Here is a 23,430-nt window from a genome sequence, read left to right as displayed (position 1 = left end):
GCGCTGGGCAGATTAGATTGACTTGAAAACACATAGAAGCTGAAATGTGATTGGACAACGTGTACTTGAAGCAGTGCAGCCGAGAGAAATGCTATCAAATGAAGAGACTGTTGGGAATAAATTAATATGATTTCATGAAAACAAATATTAGACTTGTAAATGAACATCAGTGCTTCTGATTGTGTTTCGGCCCACAGAGAAGAACTGGGGAGCACCGCCTGTCACGTTGTGTAATGAACCGTAACGACCTCACTCACTGTCGCGATGTGCGAAGGGAAGCGTGGCGCCGTACGGGACTCCCTCCTCCGTGCTCGCACCACGGCTGGGAACGGCGGCGGGCAGCTGGCGGCTGCAAATGCTTTCACACGCCCCGACAATGTGAAACATGCTAATTTGTTCTGAGCGGACAAGCCGTGCAAGACGCAAATGTTTGGAAAATAGTCTTAAACTAATGAACCAATGGAACCATGCATAATAACGTAACAAAACATAGCCTTCAATCTCATTGAAATGGGATTTTTGCCTTCTATGCTATCTTGCTAATTTATCAACTAACTAACGACTGAACCGGCTAGCTGGATTAATTAGACTGATGAACACACTAACTAATCTGATACAAGGAATACTTCAATGAACGTTAATGAAAGCACGCTGCTTCTTTTGGTACCGTGGAACAATGTGGACAGTCAGAAAGTCAACATACATTTCAGAAACCATTTTCAAAGCTTCAGAGATCAAGTCGTCCTCGTCCTTCTACAGTTTAGTTCCTTTTTTCTCTGGCCCACGTGTCCTTTTTGTTTGTCATCGACACGCCAGTGGAAACACTTCGGAAAAGTGTCCCTTTCCTTGCCTCCACCTCTGACACGATCACCTCGATTTCCGCCGCTGTGAAATTTCTTTGCCTTTTTGGGCTCATCTTGCGCAACTTCAAACCTCCTCGCCAATGTTGTTTTGATGCATCAAACGAATTTCCTCTCATGGGGAAATAGGGGCGTGGTTTGTGCAGATTGCAAATCGCAGGCGCGAGCCAGCAAATTAGAATGAATCCGGTAATATGCGCAACCTACTTCGGCAAAACCGGTCTCAGCGCTTCCTCCCGGTTTGGGCCGTGACAGAGCCACCAAAAATTACAATATTCAATGTTTAGGCTTTGTTCCTGTTTACATGTATCGAATCATATTTGTATAAATAAATGATTTACATGTGTATAACTTTCATCTGGAGAAAGCAGCCATAAAGAAAACAACGTTCAAAGAATCATGTAATAAAACTGTGGTCATGCTCATGAGCGTAGCATACACAGGAATATCACCAATATCATCTGTTATAAAAATAGGTTTTTTTTCATAAAAACGTCTTTTTCCTCTTTATCAATATTTAATTTCCATAAATTAAATGGGGTTTTTTTCTTGTAATACTATGACTTTATTCTAAAAACAAAACAAAAAAAATGCAACTTCCTTGTAAACATCTGACTTCCTTCTCATAATATTTCAACGTTATTCTTGTTCTGCCATGACTTTATTATGGTCATAACGCCACCTGAAAATATCCGTCATCCGTCACTCAAGTCGGTTGCCGCAGGAAAGAAGAAGAAGAAGAAGAAGAAGAAGAAGAAGACAACCACGTGTGATTAAATTCCTGCCTTGAGCCACAGAAAGTCAAAACACGGGAGGGTAAAAAGTTGCCAAGGTTGTCGCATTCATATTTTATTTCACTTGTTTTTCTACTTTCTTGTTGTTGTTCTCCTGTGAGCATTCCTGTAGAGAAGTGAAGAAAAAAAAAGATGACTTGGGAGATAATTTATGATATTCCAGCACTGGCAACGAGGCTGTTTTAATAAAGTGCAAGCTTACACGGCAGCCTGCGCTTAACTGTGATTCATTACTGACGCACATATGAAAATAAAAGAGGCGCCAAAGGACCATTGCTCTTCACTCGCTACAAATTGCCATTGCATTCAACTAAAAGGAATCCGTTATTGTACTTTTATTCAAGAGATTTCGGCTACAGAAAGAACTTGTTAAAATTAGTTGCAGTTAAAGTTAAAGTTAAAGGTGCCAGTCCAGCAATACGGCGATATCTTGTTTTTTCAAGTTAAAATTCTGACTTTATTCTCATAATATTTTAACATTATTCTCGTATTTTTTTCTTGTAATATTGTTTGTATCGTAATATTACAAATGTCTTCTCTTAAATGATTTTTTTTCATGTAATAAATTCAAAACTTTTTTTTTGTGGTAAAAATCTGACTTTATTCACATAATATTTGAGCTTTATTCGCATACTTCTCTGACTTTATTCCGGTCGTATTTGGCATTGGACGCCACGTGAACTCTGTTTTCTTCGCGCGCGCTCCTTTTTATTTAGCCATTAATTAAAAATGCATGAAAGGAGACTTTTTAAGGCCCCTACAAGCTTCACACAGTCAAGGCCCCCCCATACGATATTTTATTCATCATAGTGTTTCCTTACATCATAATTATAGCTGTGGACTTAAAGAGCTGGCCTTCGAGTCACAGCCGACATTTCTCAGGGGAGCGTCTCTCCGGGCGCTGCTACTCCTTCTTCTTCTTCTTTGTCGTCATCGTCTTCTTCACCTCTCTTTTACCGCTCGGCTAAAATGAGCTCTTTAAGACGCTCGTTAGGTCATTAAATTGCGTGAGTCTAATGTATGGAATGTATAATGTCAGGAACAAGAACCTCAAAATACCATCAACACATACATATATACACTTTATGTAATGCATAGTTAATGTCCCCAGAGAGCTCATTACTGGACTCCCAGCTGTTTCTAAAATAAAGTAAAACTACTCATCACCCTTTGAAAACATCTGACAGTGTCGCAACATCGACGATGTAAGGTCCCCAAAAAAATGTTCATGAGGTTTTACAACAACAACAACAACAACAACAAATGTTTCCTGGTATTAAGTATCCAGCAGGGTTCGGAGTGTTCGGCATGGAGACGACTCATTAGTCACTTTTCCTCCTTGCGTTGAAAAGTTCCTTGGAAATGGCCGCCTGGCTGTCTAAAGTGGTCGTTTTGCCCCTCCGAGCAAGGCGCTCACTGCTAATTTGTGCCATCGAGCTTCATTATTATGCGCAGAATGTGACGTGGGTCTCTTCTTCCTGTTAATTAGTCGAGCAGATACGTTGGATTTCTTCTTTTTTTTCCGAAGCTGCCTTGAGCATGACGCAAGGCCATTAGGTGGCAGGGAGCGTCGACTTTTGCCAGTAAAGCTCGAATTAAAAAAACGATTAGTTAACGACACTCCGGTGTCATGGGAACTGTGCCCGCGTGTGTAAAAGAGGTCAGAGAGATGCAGCCTTCACATGCTTAAGTACACGTCTGCTTCCGCGTACTTATGACGGCAGCCACTTTAAGTCAAAAGTGGACCTTTCTTGTCTGCTGTGATGTACAAAAAATATTTTTTTAAATGTTTCTGATGGTGTATTTGAATGCATTTTTTTCATCAGAATCAGAATCCGAATCATCTTTATTTGCCAAGTATGTCCAAAACACACAAGGAATTTGTCTCCGGTAGTTGGAGCCGCTCTAGTACAACAGACAGTCAATTTACAGAACACTTTGGAGACATTGACAAAAAACAATTGTGCAAAAAGATGCAGAGTCCTCTAGTACTTAGACCAGTTCGAATGACTAATATCGCAATAGTCCGGTGCAATGACCATTGTGCAAAGGGCGCTGAGACTTCAAGGAGTGTATGCGGTTTAAAGTGACGAGTAGTGCGATAATCTGGGACAATGGTTGTGCAAATGTTACGGATACTCCTCAATCAGTGTGCAAATGGAGCAGATGCTACTCTGGCATGAGTGGCCAGTATATGCAAATAGTGCAGCACGGCGAGACAACTACAGCGAGTGCACGAGTAATACATAATTGGCCCCACCGAAATGTGACAACGAACTCAAGTCAAAAAATTGCCAGCTTGTTGTAATGGAATTATAGGTTAGCTATTTAAGAAGTTGATTGCAAGAGGGAAGAAGCTGTTGGAATGTCTACTAGTTCTAGTTTGCATTGATCGGTAGCGCCTACCTGAGGGAAGGTGCTGGAAGAGCCGGTGACCGGGGTGCGGAGGGTCCGAGAGGATTTTGCACGCCCTTGTCTTAGTTCTGGCAGCGTGCAAGTCCTCAAGGGTGGGTAGGGGGGTACCGACAATCCTTTCAGCAGTTATATTATAGTTATTAGTTATATTAACATTTGTTTTATGTAAATACAGCAATATTTTTATTTATGAACAAAACAGTGATTATTACATTATTATATTATTGTAATAGAGAAATGATAATACATTATTATTAAATGGTAAAAATATTTTATTTTATATACTATTTATTAATCAAAAATATTTTAATTTTATATACAGTATAAAAAAAATCATAATTATTCTAACAATAGTTTCATTTTGTAAGGTTTGTATTTTATATAGAACAATTGTATGATTTTGCTATTTTATATTGCACAGCAATATTTTCATTTAATAATGGAACAAAACAAACTGAATTAATATAGTTTATTTATTAGTTTTTGTATTTAAATCAATATTTTAAATTCACTTGTGTGACACAAGAAAGTGAATGAACAACAGTAACTGAAGTGTATTGATTCTATTATTTTGAATACAATCTTTTGAAGTTGATGAATCAAGTCAAGAACTATCGTGAATCTCCAATTAGATAACTATTTCGTATGCAATCAATGTAAGTGCTGCAGCATAGTGGTGATAAATGGAGCTCGTGTTCATGATGTAAAGACGGCAGCATGTAGTAGACGGTGCTCATTAAGAAAAATTACACCCATGCCGGCTGCACAGTAAAAGGACGCGCAGCCCAGCCAGGCCCTTGTATTGTTGCAATAAATAACACTTTACCTCTTTGACGAGCCTCATCAAACTTTCATTCTTCTTTTTGTACAACGTAGCGAGTGCGGGCGGTAATAACGCAAACATTTATGCACTCACGAGCGCTTCCTGTCACGAACGCTCCTTTGAAAGGATTCGCCGGGAAATAAAAACGCCATGATAAATTGTTACTCTTACGCTGTTGACACATCGTAAAGATGACAAACGCATACGGTCTTTTTATCTTGGGTGAATGGTCCCTTTTTTTTTTTTTTTTAAGGTGGACCATTCAGGTCATTGCGGCTTGCACATAATTCGCCACATCGCGGGATTTTGAGTGTACACTGTAATTTTTTGGGGTGGTAAAATAAACGCTTCCTTCCCTTCATTAAAACTAAAAAAAAAAAAAATCATTAAAATACACATTACAAGGCATACAAAAATACTGTGCATTACTGTATGTTTAAATAATGTTTAAGAGTATGGTAGAGGTTAGAGGGAGTGTGGGGAAGATTAATACGAGTCTGGGGCGGTATATAGTTTTAAAATATGTATAAATAATCTCCCCACCCCCACAAAAAATGTGGCCGCTACTTCGTGGATTTCACCTATTGCGCATGTGGTCCGGAACCTAATCCCGACAATAAACGAAGGATTACTGTAGTATTTAATTTTCCTATATATAAGTGCAGTGCCTAGCACACAACAATATTTATACGTTGGTACATGGAGAGCCAAGTATTATTTGAGTTGGTATTTGCTGTAAAAAAAAGTTTGAGAATTGAAGATTAACTCGCTCGCATCGGGTATCTTTCAAAATGTATAAGGTTCTTGCTCACATTCAGAAAAATCCCTCTAAACCTGGTTCACATGTAATCCTGCTGGGTCCATAACAATAGCTGTTACTATACAATAAAAGTGTATTGACATTTCAGAATGTAATGTTAAATGAGTTCTGTAGTAGAGGTGCATGTGGAAGAAAACAGCGTCCTCTAGTGTGTGTGTAAGGGGAGAGAAAAAAAGATTGTCATGTGACGTCATTGTCCAGCTTTTTAAAATGTTTTATTTTACATAGGTAAACAGCAACATATGTACACAATTGTCCGTTTGAAGAAATGAGAATAAAAAAGTGCATACACAACAACAATAAAAAGAGAAATAAATTAACAAAGAAGACTTGGGTGATGTTTGAAATTAAATTTTCTTTCCTTGATGCATATGAAAGTATAAACATTAAAAAAACTAATGAACAAACTTGCCAGTTTTTTCTTAGGGTTTTTAAAAATAATAATAATATCAATAAGGGGATAGGGGATTTATTGCAGATTGCAGGGCTGTACCTAATGAATTGGCAATTTAAAAAGAAAAAGCTAAAAACTGGATTGTACAAATCTATTAACAGACATGAGTACAATTTACAGACGTGCTGTGCTTTCATTCACCATTGTAGTGTCCTTAATTTAAGTTAGTTTATTATCAAAGGAAAATGTAAAAGTTGGCATCGGGGGATAAAATCTAGTTGATGGGGAAAATGACATTCACTTTTACAGCACCTTATTTTCTCACAAACAAGGCTTCTCAAAACATTCAGTATGTGTGATACTTTTCCAAGTCTTTACATATATATATATATATGCACTGCAAGTTTGAAAAAAATGCATTTTCAATTTATGTATATATTACCAGCAGGACTTTTGTCATTTGGTGTGTGAAATATGATCTTACTTCCATCATTTCCTCACAGCTGAATGTCATACTATAGTATAAAACTAGAAATGTATTACTTGTCGTTATTGCATTTTGCTACATAAACTACTAATCGCAATAGTACACGCATACACGACGTTCTTTTGGTGGGAGGGTAAACATTTTTAAAAACAAACGTCACAGCCGTAGTGTTGCGCCTTGCTGGTGTACAACAGTACATCTTGTTTCGAAGTGTATCACAGCACCCAGGGAGCACAAAATAAATCGAGTGGTGATATAGAACGATGATGATATGATGGTGTGCAAATGAAGCTGCGTGTGATATTGGGAGACTTGCATAGTTCATGACGTGCATGCTTGAGCGTTTAATGTGCATGCGTCCTCGTGTACATCCTTACCAATGTCAACTGTTATTGCTCTTGCTCCAACGCGACATGATGCTACTAAGTCGGCGGGAAGACAAGTTTATTGCAATTTTGAAACGGCCTCGGAAAATAGCTGATGTGAATGCGTGATATGATATGGACGCACGTCACAGTGGAGAGGTTAACTTGGGAGCGAATGGCAGCCTGTTACCTTGCTACTAATAGTACCAAAAAAAAAAAAAAAAAAGCTTACTTTCTATTTTCTGCTATGTAAAATTAATATTTAAAAAATATATATTTGATAATTCCCTCCATTCTTTATCACCAATTTTGACAAGTTCATCAAAAGTGACCTAGTTCTACCGTGATTGCTGCAATTTAAATTTTCAATAACGCAAGGAAAAGTTGATAGATGTTGAAAAAAAAAAAGTCAGAGGGGTCAGAAAAGTAAATATAGTAAGCAACACTGAATAGCCCTCGCTTCGTCCCTTCACCCCGAAAGGCATACACATCTTTTACATGAGACAGACCGCTCCCCTTAAGACTTTGACCAATGTGTGCTCTAATTCTTTATCCTTCGTGTGCTTTGACCAAAGAATGTCAGATACCTTTTATCGAGACACCTGGAAACTGTTTATATTGTAAAAACATTCCCAATATGTCTCTTTTAAGGTTGCATTTCAACACCACTGTAGCGACTAGACTAAGGGTAAACTCTGTTAATATAATATAATGTTAATATACCCATCGATAGTTTGCGGGCTAATCCATTACCGATTTGCTCAACCAGTCCACTTTAACCCAATCCTGACTAGCTCACATTACACTACATCATGTGGTATAGTTTGGCGCCGGGGTATAGTCTGCGCTAAAGTGAGCTACTACACACCGATAATCAGGCAGAAGTTGAAAATATTCTCTCCTTCCGATTAAAGTCACATAAGGCGCAATTCTCGACGTTACAGCAGAACCTCGTTTTGACGATTTAAGTGAGCGAGCCACATGGTTAATTTATATGCGCCAGGACGCATGCAAATCACATGTAAATTAGCCATGTGCTCTTGCGCCCGCTGCACACGTGAAAACGGCAGTCCAAGGGTTCAAATCCCGGCTGGAGGAGGTATGTTTGGATAAACCTTAAAACTTTTCAAACATTTTCAAGCTTTTTTATATTTATTTACAGTCATTTTGTACTGTATTGAGTGTTTTAGGCCACAAAAAAAAAGTTCAAAACAATTTTCTACTGTGGTTGTATTTAAGCCATGATTTTTTTTTTTGGAAAAGTTTACATTTAACAGAGAATCGGCTGTAACGGACGAACCCCCCATTAGTCCGTTAAATCGAGGTTCCACTGTACTTACATTCCAATGAGCCAACAGTTAGCCAAGCTCCCGCTTTCCTTTCTTCTTCTTTGTATTTTCCAGCAGTCAGGATACACTGTGGCACCATACTGCCACTCACAGGTCAAAAAAAAAAAAAAAGTTCTGTTTGGTTAGTGGAAAAGTAAATGGGTCAGAACGAGGACATTTTTTTCTTTTTTATGCCGTGAAGTGTTATATTAACAAATACATGTAATGATACCATTATATATGCATTTTCAGGCATACGAAGAAGTAAAACGCATGTAAAGAGTGAGGTACCACAAGTTAGGAGAGACGCTGCCGATTGATTGGGTTCGACTGAGTTCTGCTTTTAAATCGATCGGTCCGATTGGAGCGACGTCCCGGTAACAGCACCACGTGGAGAGGGGCGTCGGGTCACATGACATAAATGTACCTTTTTATTCTAGTCCTAAGTCTAAGGCATGAAACTACATGATGCTGAGAAGACACGTGAAAAGCTTACATAGTTAAAGTTTCTAGTGTTATCGCGACGTGAGTTACTGGAGGAGAGGAAACTAGTCATCTACTTCAAAGTGCAGAATAATACAACATTCCTACTCAGCGATGCATACAGTAGTAGACTAGTATCGGTTTTGCGTTATTAGTGTTGAAAAGGCGCTTAAGATCATCTTTCTTTTGGAAAGACAAAAACAACAGTTCATACTACATACTGTACCTTCTATACAGACGCATCTATAGCTAATATATATGTATATATATATATATATATATATATTTTTTTTTTTTTTTTTTTTTTTTTTTTTAAAGGGTGTCATTCCAAAACTCTTTTTTTAAGAAAAAAAACATTCATATAAAAACATTTCTATTGTAAAATTTCAACAAAAATAATTGTAATATATCTAAAAACCCATGGACAAACTGGACTTTCATATGTTCATATGTTGCCCATAATGAAATTATTTTCAATCGTTGAGACAAATCCCTTTTCCTCCATAGTTTAGCACGGAGGAATGCGTTTGATTAAATGAATCTGTAACAAAAAGTTATTAAAAAATATCTAGGAATGCAACGCTTTCCGTGAGTGTTTGTGTGTGTTCCCCACTGCAGCAGAGATCATTGCAATGTTATTGTGGAAAACGCCCTCATTACGGTGAAATTTAGTTTCCTAGGCTGATTTACACTGCATGCTTCATGTGTAAAAAAATAAAAAAGATTTTTCTCTCTCTCTCAAGTGTCAACCACAATCCAGAATCTTCCAAATGTGGGGGAAAATATGATACCTATTAAATATCTGCCATTCTAAATGCTAAATAAAGACACAGATCGGATACACCCTGGCCTGACGACATCATAATACGACTGGTGATGTATACACACCGGCACCTGGACAAAAAAACAAAATAAACACATAAAATGAAAACCTGCTGTTAATCTAAACTACAGTAAAAGCATTGATAAATAAAAATGGTCTAAGTAAGATATATAAGAGGGGTGTCCATCAATAAATAAGCAAAATAATTGACCAACGGTAGCCAATGGGGGAAGAGTCAGCCAAGTCCAACTAAATGCTATGAAAGGTATAACATTTTTATTATTTAGGTAATATTGTTGACTTTTGCGTTGTCATTGCCCAATGTTGACATTTGTGTAGTTATTAATGTGCAGTTTGAGCATCTTGTGTTCCGTCAGTGTAATCACAACCATATTGGATATGTGTCAGTTGAAATGTACGCAAAACTTATTGCTTTGGCCTTAGCACAAAAACAGCAAATCGGTAAGTTTTTCCAGCGAATAACAAAGAATATGTTCACCCGCAAAATTTGCAAATGCCAAATAGCGAGAGGTTCAATGTAGGCATTAAAATGGAATCGGGCACATGGACCTGCAGTGGAAATACAGCCTAGATTATTATTTTAATTCCTCCTTCCTGAAAGTTCAAATATTTATGTATGTATTTAATTGGATTTTTTTTTTTTTTTGGGGGGGGTCGAGTGTGTCAAGTTTGAATCCTTATCGCTATGAGTAGAAGGGTAGGCACAAAGAATGTACAGTAGCTGCATTCAGAGAGAGGCGTACGTACGCTAGCCGCGTCACTGAGGCCGCTGCGTGCCCAACGACAGCTTTCGGGAAGACGTCTTCTTTTCGAGGGGCTTCTTCCCGTTAGCGGGAGACTTGATACTCACGTCCGCGGAGGAAGACTTGGACTTGCCGACGTGCAGGAGGGAGCGACCGAGGGAGCCCGCGGGCTTGAGAGGCTCAGATTTTGGAGCGTCTGCGGGCGGCGGGAAAGCCGCAGCGTCCGCCGCTTTTCCGCATTCAACGCCGGCCTCATTGACTTGCCTGTTCTGCTTGCACGTCCTCTCCGAGGCCCTTTTGAAGAGCAGCGTGCTTTTCCCCAAGTCGGCCGACCGGCGGCTTTCCCGTTGTCGCAAGGCGCTCTTGAAGAAGGACAAGCCTTTCTCCTCCGTCTTGCTGCCGCGTTGCAGGTCTCTCGTGGAGACGCTGGGCGAGCGCAGGCTGGTGACGGAGGAGCTGCTGCTGGAGCTGCGCACAGACCTCCGCTCAAGCCGGCTGCTGTCCGCCGCCTTGGGGACGGAAGAGCGCGCTGCGATGCTTACTCGCTGAGTGCTGACCACAGAATCCCGACTGTAGCTCCTCTCCACCAGGCGCTTGCGACTGTTCTCGGGGGTTTTCTGCGGGACGCTGGGGTTCTTCTTGGCGGTCGGAGAGGGTGTTGCTGACGACTGAGGCGTTGAGCGCGCGCAAAGACGATGTTGCGGAATGGAACCTGGAGGCGGGAGCGACTCCTTGGTTTTGGAGGGCGTCCCGCTGGGTGTGGACGTGCTTTTCTTGTCGCTCTTCTCTTTAGCGGCGATGGGCTTTTTGCCTTTCACAGGTGTGCTGGTGGGCGTCTCCGAGGGCGAGGGCTTGTGGGTCGAGCACAGGCGCTTCTTGGAGGTTTTTCCTGGCTCCGCTTTGATGGTTTTGGTGGCGCCAGCGCTTTCTGCCTTGGACACAAAACCGCCAGCGCTGCTCTTACGCTTCTGCTCCTTGGAGGGGGCGTTTTGAATGTTTTGGTCTATCGCTGTAATCTGGTTGTTGTTTTCCGTCGTCTTCTCCAAAGGCGTGGGAGCGCGGCAGTACATCATGTCCAGGAACCTTTTGTTGTTGTCGTGCTCGCCGTAGTTGCTCTCCACCGCGGACAGCGGGGTCCTGCTACCGAAGTAGCGCTCGTGCCGGCTGTAGCTGCCGAAGCAGGAGGTGGACACGCGATCGTCACAGGCCTCGCCGATCCTCTCGAGGGGCGGCGAGCAACGCGAGTCCAGGGAGAAGCGCGAGGGCGAGTTGGAGCGAATTTGCAGCTTGGCCGAGAGCGACCACGAGGGCTTGACGCCGCTGTCGCCGAAGGCCAACTGGCTGGCTATGGATGACCTGGAAGTCACGCTCTGACGTTGGATGCTCCTCACGAAGGGCCGGACAGAGAAACCACCTCCAAATAAAAGAGAGATTTCAAGAAAGACGCCCAATGTGAAGAATACTGACGAAAAACAAGACATCCATTTTTTTTTTTAAGAGGACATACGTAAAAAAGATTTTGTAAAGGGCTTGTGTAGAAACAGCTGAGTCTCTGGAGTGCCTGGCCACCCACTTTGATTGTTGTTAGGGTTTCTAAAAAAGTGTACATGAGCGAATCGTTCTGCAAGTCCACCCCTATTATTATGTAAGAATGGGGCTAATTTAAATAACAAACAAGCCCACACCGAGTTTCTCAGCCCAGGATATGATAAGCTAGGCTGGGCGAACATCTAGAGTATCTTTTAAGTGATGGCTGAAACACTATCATGCAGAAGCACTATCGTTAAAAAAATAAAAAATGAATTACACTTATTAAAACACTTAGAAACTGTTTTACATTGTGAAAAAAATGCTTATTTTGTCTCCTTTTAATACTTAACATATGCCTACATCGATACTGTGCATGGTCTAGATTGATTGAGCAAATAATAAAACACATACAGCACAGAATTGACTGTCTGCATGTTACAGCTCATATAACTGCCAAATACTACACCGGCAGTAAGCGAGTTGCCAAACACTGGTAATAGTAAATTACATAAGGTTGTGTGCACTGGCCACACACTCGCGGGAAGGACATATGCTGAGGCAGCAGTCTGCAGCACGAGCCCCTCATTATGTGAGCCACAAACAGCAAGCCGGGCTCACATCTGTTTCAGTTCCACACGGCAGGCGAGCTTTGCCAGAGTGGAGGACAGACCACCTCGGCTTGCCCTTCGTCGCAGCCAATCATGTCACGGCCTCTTTTCCTTGTTTTTGTTTTTACAGCCCTAATTCAATACAAAGGCTAGGAGAAAGTTTAGAAATAGGCGAGTTGACTTTGTTTCATTTGATTCTAACAGCAACATTATTATTGGAGAGACCATATGCGAGGAAATATGTTTTGCTACAAAGAAAACTAAAGTGTATCGTGACATCCACTGAAGTCCGAACCGTTTGTGCGCATGCTGGCTTGACTTGACTATTTTCATAAAGTTGTCAATCTGAAAAGCTCAAAATGATTTAAAGTTGCAAAATGTACAACACTCAATTGAGAGCCTTTAGATATTATTTTGCAAAATTAGAAAACATGCGGCGGCACGGTGGCCGACTGGTTAGAGCGTCAGCCTCACAGTTCTGAGGACCCGGGTTCAATCCCCGGCCCCGCCTGTGTGGAGTTTGCATGTTCTCTCCGGGCACTCCGGTTTCCTCCCACATCCCAAAAACATGCATTAATTGGACACTCTAAATTGCCCGTAGGCATGACTGTGAGTGCGAATGGTTGTTTGTTTCTATGTGCCCTGCGATTGGCTGGCAACCAGTTCAGGGTGTACCCCGCCTCCTGCCCGATGACAGCTGGGATCGGCTCCAGCACGCCCGCGACCCTAGTGAGGAGAAGCGGCTCAGAAAATGGATGGATGGATGGATAGAAAACATGCTTTTGTGAAAACCCCCAAAGGATCAAAAATTACAGGACACTTTTCACGCAATATTTCTTCTCTTGCAGAAATTAGCCCAATTGAGACCCTGCGAGTCAGGCTTACCATGACAACCGGGACGGGGCATGAACATTGATACAAGAGTGACTATTAGTTGCAGAAGAAGAGCCCAGAGGATGAGTGGAGTAGGCACCCATAAAGACAAGAAAAGCACCTTTTACTCGTTGAGGTAGCAGTTCATACACTACACTTCGTGAGTTATGATGTAATTTAGACCCATTGTTACGAAAGAGTATGGCTGAAGTTCAGAACGGCTCGCTCAATTTCACACTTGATAGGTGGGCAGACACGTCAGATAACCAACTACTTGTACACAAGCCATTAAAAAGTCTGTTTTTCATAAGATGTTCCCTCTAAGCGAAACAGTCTTGTGTGCACGGCTCCTTTGTACCCAGGGAGATTCAAGTGAGCCCAGCCTCACCATCGTCTTCGCTACGTTCTCCGGGGAAATCCACCGACTCCGCCAGCGAAGCCAGTGAAGTCCGTCTAGACGAGGCGCCGGACGCTAGACTAGCAGGTCTGCTCCCGGGCAGCCTGTTAATCCAGTGGTCGCACAAGGAAGAACTGGTCGAGCCTGTGAAATGGAACGTAAGAGTCACTACTGAATGTCAATCTCAATGTAAAGCTAAAGTGCACCTGGAAAGTATTCATACTGCTTCACTTTTGTCCACGATATGTTATATCCTTATTCCAAAATGGATAACCTTTTTCCCTGCTTGGTTTGAGCTGACATGAACTATGAACTGTGGGATCTTATATACTGTGGGATTTCAATTAAGCTATAGAAACAGCTCAAGAATGATCACTGGAAACAGAATGCACCAATTTTGAGTTTCACAGCAAAGGCTCTGAATACTTGTGTATGTGCCAAATTGCAAAAAAATTACAAAATTTGCAAAACATGAAGTGCTATGAGGCACTTTAAATCAAAATAATCTGTCACAGTCTGACCTGCAACCGAGCTGTTGGCAGACCATGAGGGAATGGCGGTCCTGCGTTGGTAGAAGAGTATGTAGGCGGTCTGTTGACACACGTCGTCGTCAGCCACCGGCGCAACCTCGCTGTCGTCAAAGCAGTACCACTGACCATCAACAGAGTTCTTGCAGTAGGCTGCGAGTACACACAGGAAGCGTTACTTGAAAAATGACGCCGATCCTGATGATTCACCAGCTGTGATGTCAGCGTTACCCGTGTAGTGGCCTCCATGCATGCTCCCGTGATGGTTGCACACGGCATAGAGGTCGTACAGGAAGTCATCAGGGTTCCTTCCCAGGCCGTAGGGTCTTCTCCACGGTGACCAGTGTGAGGGTAAACTCCAGCTGCTTTGGCTTCTCTTCACGACGTGAGGAGCCATGTCCATGCCCATGAGAGGGAACCTCACCATGTTCTGCATCTTCACCCTGCGGTCACCCTCCTAAGAGCAAGCGACAAGAGGAAAGCACTATTAGCCCGTCTACGGCATTACCCAGTTTATGTTAGTTAGTTATTTAAACCACACAGGTTAACGCTGGAGGGAAAAGTTGTCTTATACTCCAAACTTCACGGTACCTGTCTGAACCTCTTGAGATGTAGTATGAGCACATCGGGTAGCGTCCACAGGCTGAGCTTGATGCGGCCCTGTTGCAGCTGTGTGCAGTGGGGGCAGCGCCAGGCGTCATCCGGGGCCAGCTAAAACACATGAGAACCAGGGCGCAAGCCATCAAGGACAAGCTGGTTAAAAAAAAAAAAAAAAAGCTACTTGCTTTTTCCTCTCTTTCTACCCCCGCTACATTCTTTTCTAGCAGTGGCGAGTCGAACCACAATGTTTATATTGATCCTCGTTTCACGTGTCTAGGTTAGTCCAAACGTAGCATTAGGAGTCAAATACACAGCAAAACCACAAAGAGCTCAAGAATCTGTTTTAAGCGCCAGAAAGGGCACCGCGATAAATGTGGACAAAATCTCCCTACTGGCTTGTTCTGAGCAAAAACAGAGACGTGCAAACTGGGATAAAAGTATTTTTTTAGTAGGGATGCAAATTGTGGGAGCTTTTTGGTCATCAATGATTGTGTCAACTATTGAACTTCAACACCCATTGTACCTTTAACAAACCTTGCCACCAGTCATCAGTGTTTTACAGAATATATTCATTGTAACCTAACCCTAACTAAAAACATTACTACATTAATTGATATTCCCACATGAAGCCTGGCTGTCTTCCTGTTTACTTTCAGTTGGACCTGAGTTAATTGCTCCACAAGCACAACATCTCTTTGATGTTGGATTAATCAAATTGCGCTTTGTCAAAATGTGATCAAGTCATTTATTGTGTCTGTCGCGAGGGTTTACCTGCTCTTCTTTAGTGTAGAGCTGGAAACACTGAGCCAGCGTGCAGGCCTGCGGCTGGTGGTGCTGGTCTCTGTGCAGATACACGCTCTCGGCATCTGGGATGTACTCCTCCTCCGTGTGTCCGAACAGGCTGCGGTTAAATTAAAGTCAATTTAGTTGTTGTGTTCGGGATTCAGACAATTAAGTTTAAACATGACAAAACTTGGCAGAGGCCAATTAATTTTGCTTTTTACTGGAAGGCAGGTCTTCGCTGATGATAAATGGCCTTTCATTATGCCAGTTAATTACATTTTAAAATGTCTACAACATAATAGACATATTGCACCTCTTGACCACAATTTCTAAGTGTACTCATATCAAAATAGCTCTGAACAATATGCTGTTCATGTAGTAAATTTAACTTTTATCATGCATATAACAAAACTAGGCTCCACTTACTAGTCTTTGGTCTCTTTGTCCCACTCCACCACAATCTTCACGTGGGGCGGTCCGCCCTGTCCACACGACTTGTATGCTCTGAAACCCCACAAACAAACCAACACCACCAATTCCTGGATGGTTAAGTGACTTAAGTGCAAAGTTGAGCGTTCGACGAACTAAACTCTGTGATAACGTGTAATTTTTCGTAAAAGAGGCATGCGTTCACAGTTGACCATATTTATCATGGCAGCTCCCCCAAGGACAAAACAAATCAAATACACTTTTTACAGATGCATCTTTGTGCTTGAGTGGTGTTCTGGCTTGCTTTATGTGGGCCAGGAAAGAAAGAAAAAAAACATGTTAAACCGGCATTTTAACCGACATGCTACGGCCTGTCACTGAACCGCACTGCGAGCTGATAAACAACGTGCTTCTTTTGCCTGTGATTGATGATAAGACTGTTTTCCTAGATGTGAAATTCGAGATGCCAAAGAGCAGAACTGACCTGTCCACCGTCGGGTGACACAGCGGTCGCTCGTCTTGAGGGAGGAGGTAGGTGATCCCCACCACACCAACCACACGAAGGCTGAAAGGCCCCATCTATATGTGGAGATTGTTTCACAATGCCCCAAGAATGCATTTAATCCATTAAAAAAAAACACACAAAAAAAACTTCATTTTCTACCTGAATGTAGACACCAGGTCGTAAAAGATGCCGCATTTTCTCCAGAATCTCCTTCTGCAGCGTGTCCCAGGTGGCTGTGCGCTCCATGTACAGTACAAAAGGTAAGCCAAACCTAAAACCACAACATTAACACATCCACTGTTAATTATCTGGTAACTTTCCATTCTAAAAGTACCATACTACTGCGTCTAGTCTTAATTTGATACCTTTAAACAGAAAACTGAGTACCAAACTGCATTACTTAAGCCCACCTTTTTGCTTGGTGGCCAGTGCAGGCTCTGTTGCACACCAGCAGGATCATTTTCTCAGGCGCCAGGTTCTTATTTGGTGACGCCACGGGAGTCACTGCCCCTTGCATGAAAGACGGCGTGCGGCCATTTTCCACGCCGTACTTCAAGTTGTTGTGGTTCAGGTTGGCCAGAAGACTTCCTGTACAAAGTAGTTAGTTAGTAGCTTACACTGGATATACACTGCAGGTCCATGGGCCCAATACCGATTTAAAGCCTATATCTGTTATTATTTATTTACTTTTTTTCTGCATATTTCCATCTACATTTCAAGTGACAAACGTATTTGATATGTCTGTGTTTGGACCAACGGAACACATGAAACAATCTGCATGCACAGAGGCCCTAAATCGCATGTAAATAATGCCACAAGTGTGAAGAGCGGGCAGTAACAACCCAAAAATACATAATACAAATGTTAAGTTAAATACTCTTTTGTTAGCCTGGGCTGACTCTCCCCCCTCATTGATTTAAATGAGCTGTAATTAATTTGCTTCTTTAATGATAGACATGCTGCTAATATACCATCTTCACGCCATATTCAACTATCTTAAGATTTCACTGTAGCTTAGATTTACACCAGGTTGTTTTTACGCGTTTGTTTGTGTCGTTTGGGCAGACGCAGGCGTCACCAATCGGTCAATTCCGATGATGTCAAGCTGGTATCGACGGGGTACAGTATATCCAATCTGCGTGTTTAATGCTCTTCTCTCATTGGCACATATGCAATGCACATCAAATTTATATCCATGTTTGGAAGTGGCCTGATCAGATTCCATGCAATTTTTTATTTTTTTATTTACACTCCCATGACACATATCCCAATTGTGCCACTGGAGAGCAAATTGAGAGCAAAAAGAAAAATTGTCACTTGAACCATGTATTGTAAACCCAGCTTTCAACCCCTGTGTTGATCTGCGTGAGACCTAAGAAAAAACAAAAAGGAGTTGCCTCTTTTTGTGCGTAGGTTGTCCAGTTTAAATGCCTCCGGCGTCTCAAAGGCAAAGATGGAGTCACTCTCTTGGATGATGTCCAGGTCGTCATCGTCGTCGCAAAAGGAGCGATGGAAGCCATCGTAGTACATTTCAGTCAGAATGAACTAAAAGAAAAACATGCAAGTAAGTAAATCTACGGTTCGAATCAGAGCGGATTTGGCTGGCAAGAAGCAGAAGTAACACCTGGTCCATTGGCATCTTGAGCTCACGTGAAACGGCATCTCGGAGGCGGAACACGGTGCTGTTGAGCGGCACGGCCACCCCGATCCTCAAACAGTGAGAGAACTTCCCCTGGTAGACCACTGTGACATATAGCGGCCTGGCAAACAAACACATTAATTTATGTCAAAGAGGTTCTGTTTATACTTCGGAAGTCGAATTTGTACGCAAGCCTGAACACGTCATAGTTTATCACTAACCTAACGCAATAGTAGTTACAGTAAGGCTGTGTTCGGATTTATTCACTAGTGCTCTACTCACAATATTGGGATTTTTATATAAAATATTGTCACAATACCAAAAATCTGACTTCGATAGTATACCTGTGTAAAGTACCTCGATACCAATACTAAAACGATACCATGCGCAATACGCAAAAAAACATCAGTAAAAGCAGTGACATTATACATGGCAAAGCATAGAACTTTAGATTATTTGTATTTGTATTAAGTAAAATCATATTAGACAGCATAGGATAAAATAAATAATGTACCGCATATTCCCTCTCAGTAAAATGAAAAATTGACACAGCAGTTCAGCTATTAAACAAAAATAAAATGATTCTCACAGCTGCTGAGATTTGGAACCTTAACAAAAATTGCTTCACAGAGGAAAGATTTTTGTCACAAAAAGTAGACATGTAAAAAACAGGTCATATTTGTTTTTTTCCGCTGATTTATTGTTTGGCCAGTTAATATAAACCTCAGTAGAAATGTAAAAATTATGCTCAGTGGAGCAGAGAGGTATATTGAGGCATTTGTGTGAAGTCTAGCGATATTTAAATGTAAAAAACAATAAATGTATACTACTGAGCAAGCGTATGACTGATGCTGAGTCATGTTCATCATCCTAATTTTCCTGCTGAACAACAAAAGTAGGTTGATTTGTTGCGGTTTATGAAACATCTGTATGATAGTTCCTGATGCTCTCCTCATCAGTTCTGCCTGCCAATTTCTTCCATTATTTTTTTCTGTATTGGCGCAGTGCACCATGGGATATATTGCTACTCTCGTGACCAGCAGTTGTTCACTACTTTTCAAGATGCATTGTGGGATACATTGAGGGCATGATATAGGTAGGGGATAGCATATACTCACTACACATTCGAACAGCACTACAAAATAGTAAACTTAGGATCTTGGGGACTACAGGCCTGAACCGTCATAAACCGAGGACCCCTTGTACTAAAACAGCCAGACGTTTTACACCTCCATTTGTCCACTTACCGCGTGTGTGGCAGTGGGATGGGTAAGGAGATGCACAGGAAGGGGTCAAAGGTATTGCTCTGTTTTTGGCAATGGGGGCAGGTGAGGGAAGACCTTAAAAAACAAATAACTATGAATCAAAACATACTGTAAACACATGGCGAGGAATGTAGCAGACATTTACCTGTACTGAGCCTGGAAGAGCTCCTGTACAAACGAGCCAGCCGAGAGGGGCGGGGAGGGTCCGTCTGTGGTTTGGTCATCATCTTCGATAGGTGGCTGAACAAGCACAAACGTGTTTTCATCACAGCAGAACAGGAAGTCATAAATAATGCAAGTGCAGCAGGCCTTTACAGTAGCCTAGCAGACATTCTCTTATGTCACATTCAAGTAGCTTTCGCATCAGTGTCAAGCTTTTCTGACTGTTGTACATCACGATGACACAAATCTACATGGTACAGTATATCAACGGGTCAAAACCTCACCCTCAGGGTTGGCCTGCCGACGGGATTGACGGTGTTGAGGTCCTCGTGGACTCGGTCCAGCAGCCACAGCAGGAACTCTTGAGCGTCGTGCTGAGCGTTCCCTTTAAACTGCGTGGCGTTCTTGGACACCGCGTTCTGCAACAGACGTCCGGGGGTGGGTTTAGTCGTGTGTTTGGATTCGCAACGTGTGGTACAAGTGCCACTAGTGGCATGTATGTGGGCTCTCTCTAGTTGTATGCGAAAGAATCACTGGCCAAGTACAGTTCAGTTGTATTGAACTTTTAAGTGCAATACATATGCATTATTAAATATTTAATTACATATAATTTTTGTTGTTTGTCTTAAATGAATCATTACTTCAGTTCAGTTGTGTTTTCCCCCCTATATTGTATTTAAATCTATGGAGAGAGAGAATTATTCTGGTGGAAAAGCTTTGGGAACCACTGCACTGACGCATTGCTCAACTGTGGGCAAAGAAAAAGCACACGGGTATCTTCAACATATTTATTTTCGTTCACATGAACAACAAAAACAACTACAGATAATGGTAAAACCGATAGTGCTTTAGTGTTCACGCTTTGTGTAGGTCTTACCTTAAAATCTCGGCTGTGCTGGGGGGTGTACTCAAAAGTCCATAAAGCCCGGACAAGTCCAGACAATTGCTCCGTCACTTCCCCCTTGGACAGGGGACCTTTCTTCTGCACATGGACGCCATTTGTCTTTGGTTTGTCCGCCTCGTTGGTCTCGTCTTCCTTGTAGTGCTCCAGGACGAGGTACTCTGCGAACAGCTCCGTGTTGCTGAGGCACTGCAGAATAGCATTCATGAAGCAGGTATTGCCGTGGTTCTTCAGCCCGGCCACGCCAGGAATCCTCTCGCCGGAGAGGAACAGTCCGAGGTCCCCGTCGTCCACGGGGGCGTCCTTAAGTCCGGATTGAAACGCGGAGAAGCCTCCGTCATCCTTGTCGTCGTCGGTTTGCACTTCCGAACCAAAGTGGGACAAGGCTGAGAGAGTCCTCAGGACTCTGCTCATAAAGCTTCCCACGGAGCGCACCGAGCCTCGCCTGAACAACTTCTTACCGAAGCTCGTCTTCTTGTCCTTGGTGGCGGCTTTGCACGACATGGTTGTACCCGCACACTGTCACCCCCGAGCCCGAGTCAAGGGAGACCTTCAGCGGCGCGCTGCCCGCCGACGCTCCATCCGCGCCGCGTTAACTAACGCTTCGCCAGGCATAACATCGTGACTAAAGTCTCTCTCCCCACTTGTTAACTAACATACCGACAATTATTAAAATAACTGCCGCGCTCACTCGTTCCTACTTCGGTGGCGGCTGCGAGCTCTGTCCCGGAGTCGCCTCACTTTGCGGTCGGCTGCCGCATAGCGACGAAGCAACTCCGGCTTGCCTTTCGCTCGAACAGCGGTGGTGTTAGCCGAGGTGGCTAACGCTAGCTACGCAAACAGTGGCCGAAAAAACAGCGCCGGTCGTGTTCAGCCGAGAGGTCCGGGTCCGACAGAGAGCGACAGTCCGCCATGGCGAGCGCGGGGTGACATTCCATGTAGAGAGCGTGTCAAAATGTTGGATCATTGGAACATTGTTTGCATATTCGGAAGACACGTTCAGCCTCGGTTGCCAAAATAGCAGGATGCCTTCTGCTGTTGCTGCTGCTTCTTCTTCTCGTAACTTGTTTGTTTGTTTGTTTGTTTTGGCAGACGAGTGGCAAGGAGTTAGATGCGGATGTATCGCCCCCTATCGCTCAGGAGGAAAAACAAAAGTGGCTGATTTTGCAGTTCTCTGCTCTGCCTATGGGTGACGCAATAAGCGCGCAAGTGTAAAAAAACAAATCGCTCACTACTTTAGGTACGAGAGCACAATTTATTGATATCCAATACAAACAAATAAAAATAAAAAAACAGCTTTTACAAAGCTGTTGTAATAGCTTGAGCAGGCCTCGCAAAGCCAGAGCAATGGGACATTTAACCCTGAATGTTGGCTCAACTGAAGGAGTAGTAGTCGAGTAGTGGTTAGGTGTTATTATTATTGATGACAATAATAACATTGTAATATTTAATCTTTTTATGATTTCTTTTTATATTATTATTTAATAGTTTTTTTGTTTGTTTGTATGTTTGTTCTCAAATTACACATATACAGACTAACTATGAGTCTGTGTATGTGAAATTTGGCAATGATGATTTTTGTTTTGGACATAATACATGTAAATATGTAAATAGTATATACAGTATTATGAAGTTCTTGTCAATGTGTGACACAAAGTATACATGACAAATATGACTGTACTTGTTATTATTATTATTATCTTAAAGCACAATTGCTTCACAGTTCTGAGGGTCTTGGGTTTGGACAGAAAATATATTACTTCCAGAAGATAAGACAATAAAAAGTCTAATTCCCCACGTGGTCCTGAATAAAGCAAAACAAAAAATTCAACTGCATATATTTGCCAGATTTTGTAGACCTAATGTGTACTACACTGAGTGAGATCTCGACCCATCGGCAGTACTGCCATAATGATGAAAATCTATTCCGACCAATGATGTGTCACTGAAAAGCCATCCAAAGAAAGGGGCTGGTAAGGGGCTTGTAACTTAACTGTATGCGTTGACTTAATCCATGGAATATTTTTTTTAATTATTATTTAGCACGTTATAGGGGGATCAATAGTAACACCATAAGGTGCCTAATACACTTTTCCATTTCACCCCCAAAGGTTGATGCATATTGGTCAAGTACCCACACTTTTCTTTTTTTTGTTTTTTTATAATTAATGACCTGCAAATAGTGTGTACATGCAAACAGCAAAATGTTTGAGCCTACTGACAGAGTAGACAATGACAGGGTGGACAATTTTGGCTAATGTTAGCATTTAACGGACCTCCGTTTAGCGCCGTGACTCAGTTAGTAAGCCGACTCTGTGCCATTTAACAAATTCCGAGGTTCGAAACGTCGGCCTTCATGTGTGACATTTGCATGTTCTTCCTGTTCTTGTGTGTTTTCTCCCCAGCTTCATCGCACATTAAAAAAAAAAAAAAACATGCATGTTGTCCATAGGCGTTGCGATTGGCTGGAGAACAGTCTAGGGTGTACAAAGCCCAGTCTAGACCAAAGTCAGCTGGGATAGGCTCTAGCTCACCTGCAACCCTGGTTAGGATATGCGCTATAGAATGGATGGATATACGACAGTTAATAAAAAAAGTTAGCAAAAAGTTACTGTGTCATATTAAGGTGACTTGATCTGTGCCGCATTCATCAGGTTGCAATCAGTCATATCGTGATGACTAAATGAAATAATTAGTCAGAAGCAATTAAAGAGCGTGCACATGAGAACAGGTCATATAAATAACCTCTTCACTTGATATTCAGGCAGGCAGAGGAAGCCAGCTGGGGCAACTTCTCTCGTGACGTGTCCATGGAAACGAGGCAAAGAGGGTGCGGGGGGAGCATCATGCTTCAT

General features: G+C 42.2%; 1 protein-coding gene across 1 annotated transcript; it reads right to left on the bottom strand.

Annotated features, from left to right (window-relative positions):
- Positions 1-5,914: 5,914 nt before the first annotated feature.
- On the bottom strand, positions 5,915-21,633 carry usp31 (ubiquitin specific peptidase 31). The gene is made up of 16 exons (XM_061750360.1): positions 20,552-21,633; positions 19,959-20,093; positions 19,658-19,752; positions 19,495-19,587; positions 18,233-18,368; positions 18,006-18,153; positions 17,019-17,196; positions 16,768-16,879; positions 16,588-16,682; positions 16,101-16,178; positions 15,663-15,792; positions 14,883-15,002; positions 14,523-14,748; positions 14,286-14,444; positions 13,756-13,908; positions 5,915-11,770 (listed from the first exon to the last, which is right to left on the bottom strand). The coding sequence occupies exons 1-16, from the start codon at positions 21,077-21,079 to the stop codon at positions 10,371-10,373; spliced, it is 3,786 nt and encodes a 1,261-aa protein (XP_061606344.1). The 5' UTR covers positions 21,080-21,633; the 3' UTR covers positions 5,915-10,370.
- Between the last annotated feature and the right edge of the window lie 1,797 nt (positions 21,634-23,430).

This window comes from Phyllopteryx taeniolatus, chromosome 16 (assembly GCF_024500385.1).
Source record: "Phyllopteryx taeniolatus isolate TA_2022b chromosome 16, UOR_Ptae_1.2, whole genome shotgun sequence".
NCBI classification, from domain to species: Eukaryota; Metazoa; Chordata; class Actinopteri; order Syngnathiformes; family Syngnathidae; genus Phyllopteryx; species Phyllopteryx taeniolatus.
This window is presented reverse-complemented; position numbering and strand designations above follow the sequence as displayed.

Excerpts from the sequence above, each read along its gene's own strand:
- usp31 (XM_061750360.1), bottom strand. The coding sequence starts at position 21,079 with ATGTCGTGCAAAGCCGCCACCAAGGACAAGAAGACGAGCTTCGGTAAG. Across the intron at positions 18,369-19,494 it reads ATCCCACTGCCACACACGCG|GCCGCTATATGTCACAGTGG; the intron begins GTAAGTGGACAA and ends TTTGTTTGCCAG. Across the intron at positions 14,749-14,882 it reads ATCTCAAGAGGTTCAGACAG|GAGGGTGACCGCAGGGTGAA; the intron begins GTACCGTGAAGT and ends GCTTGCTCTTAG.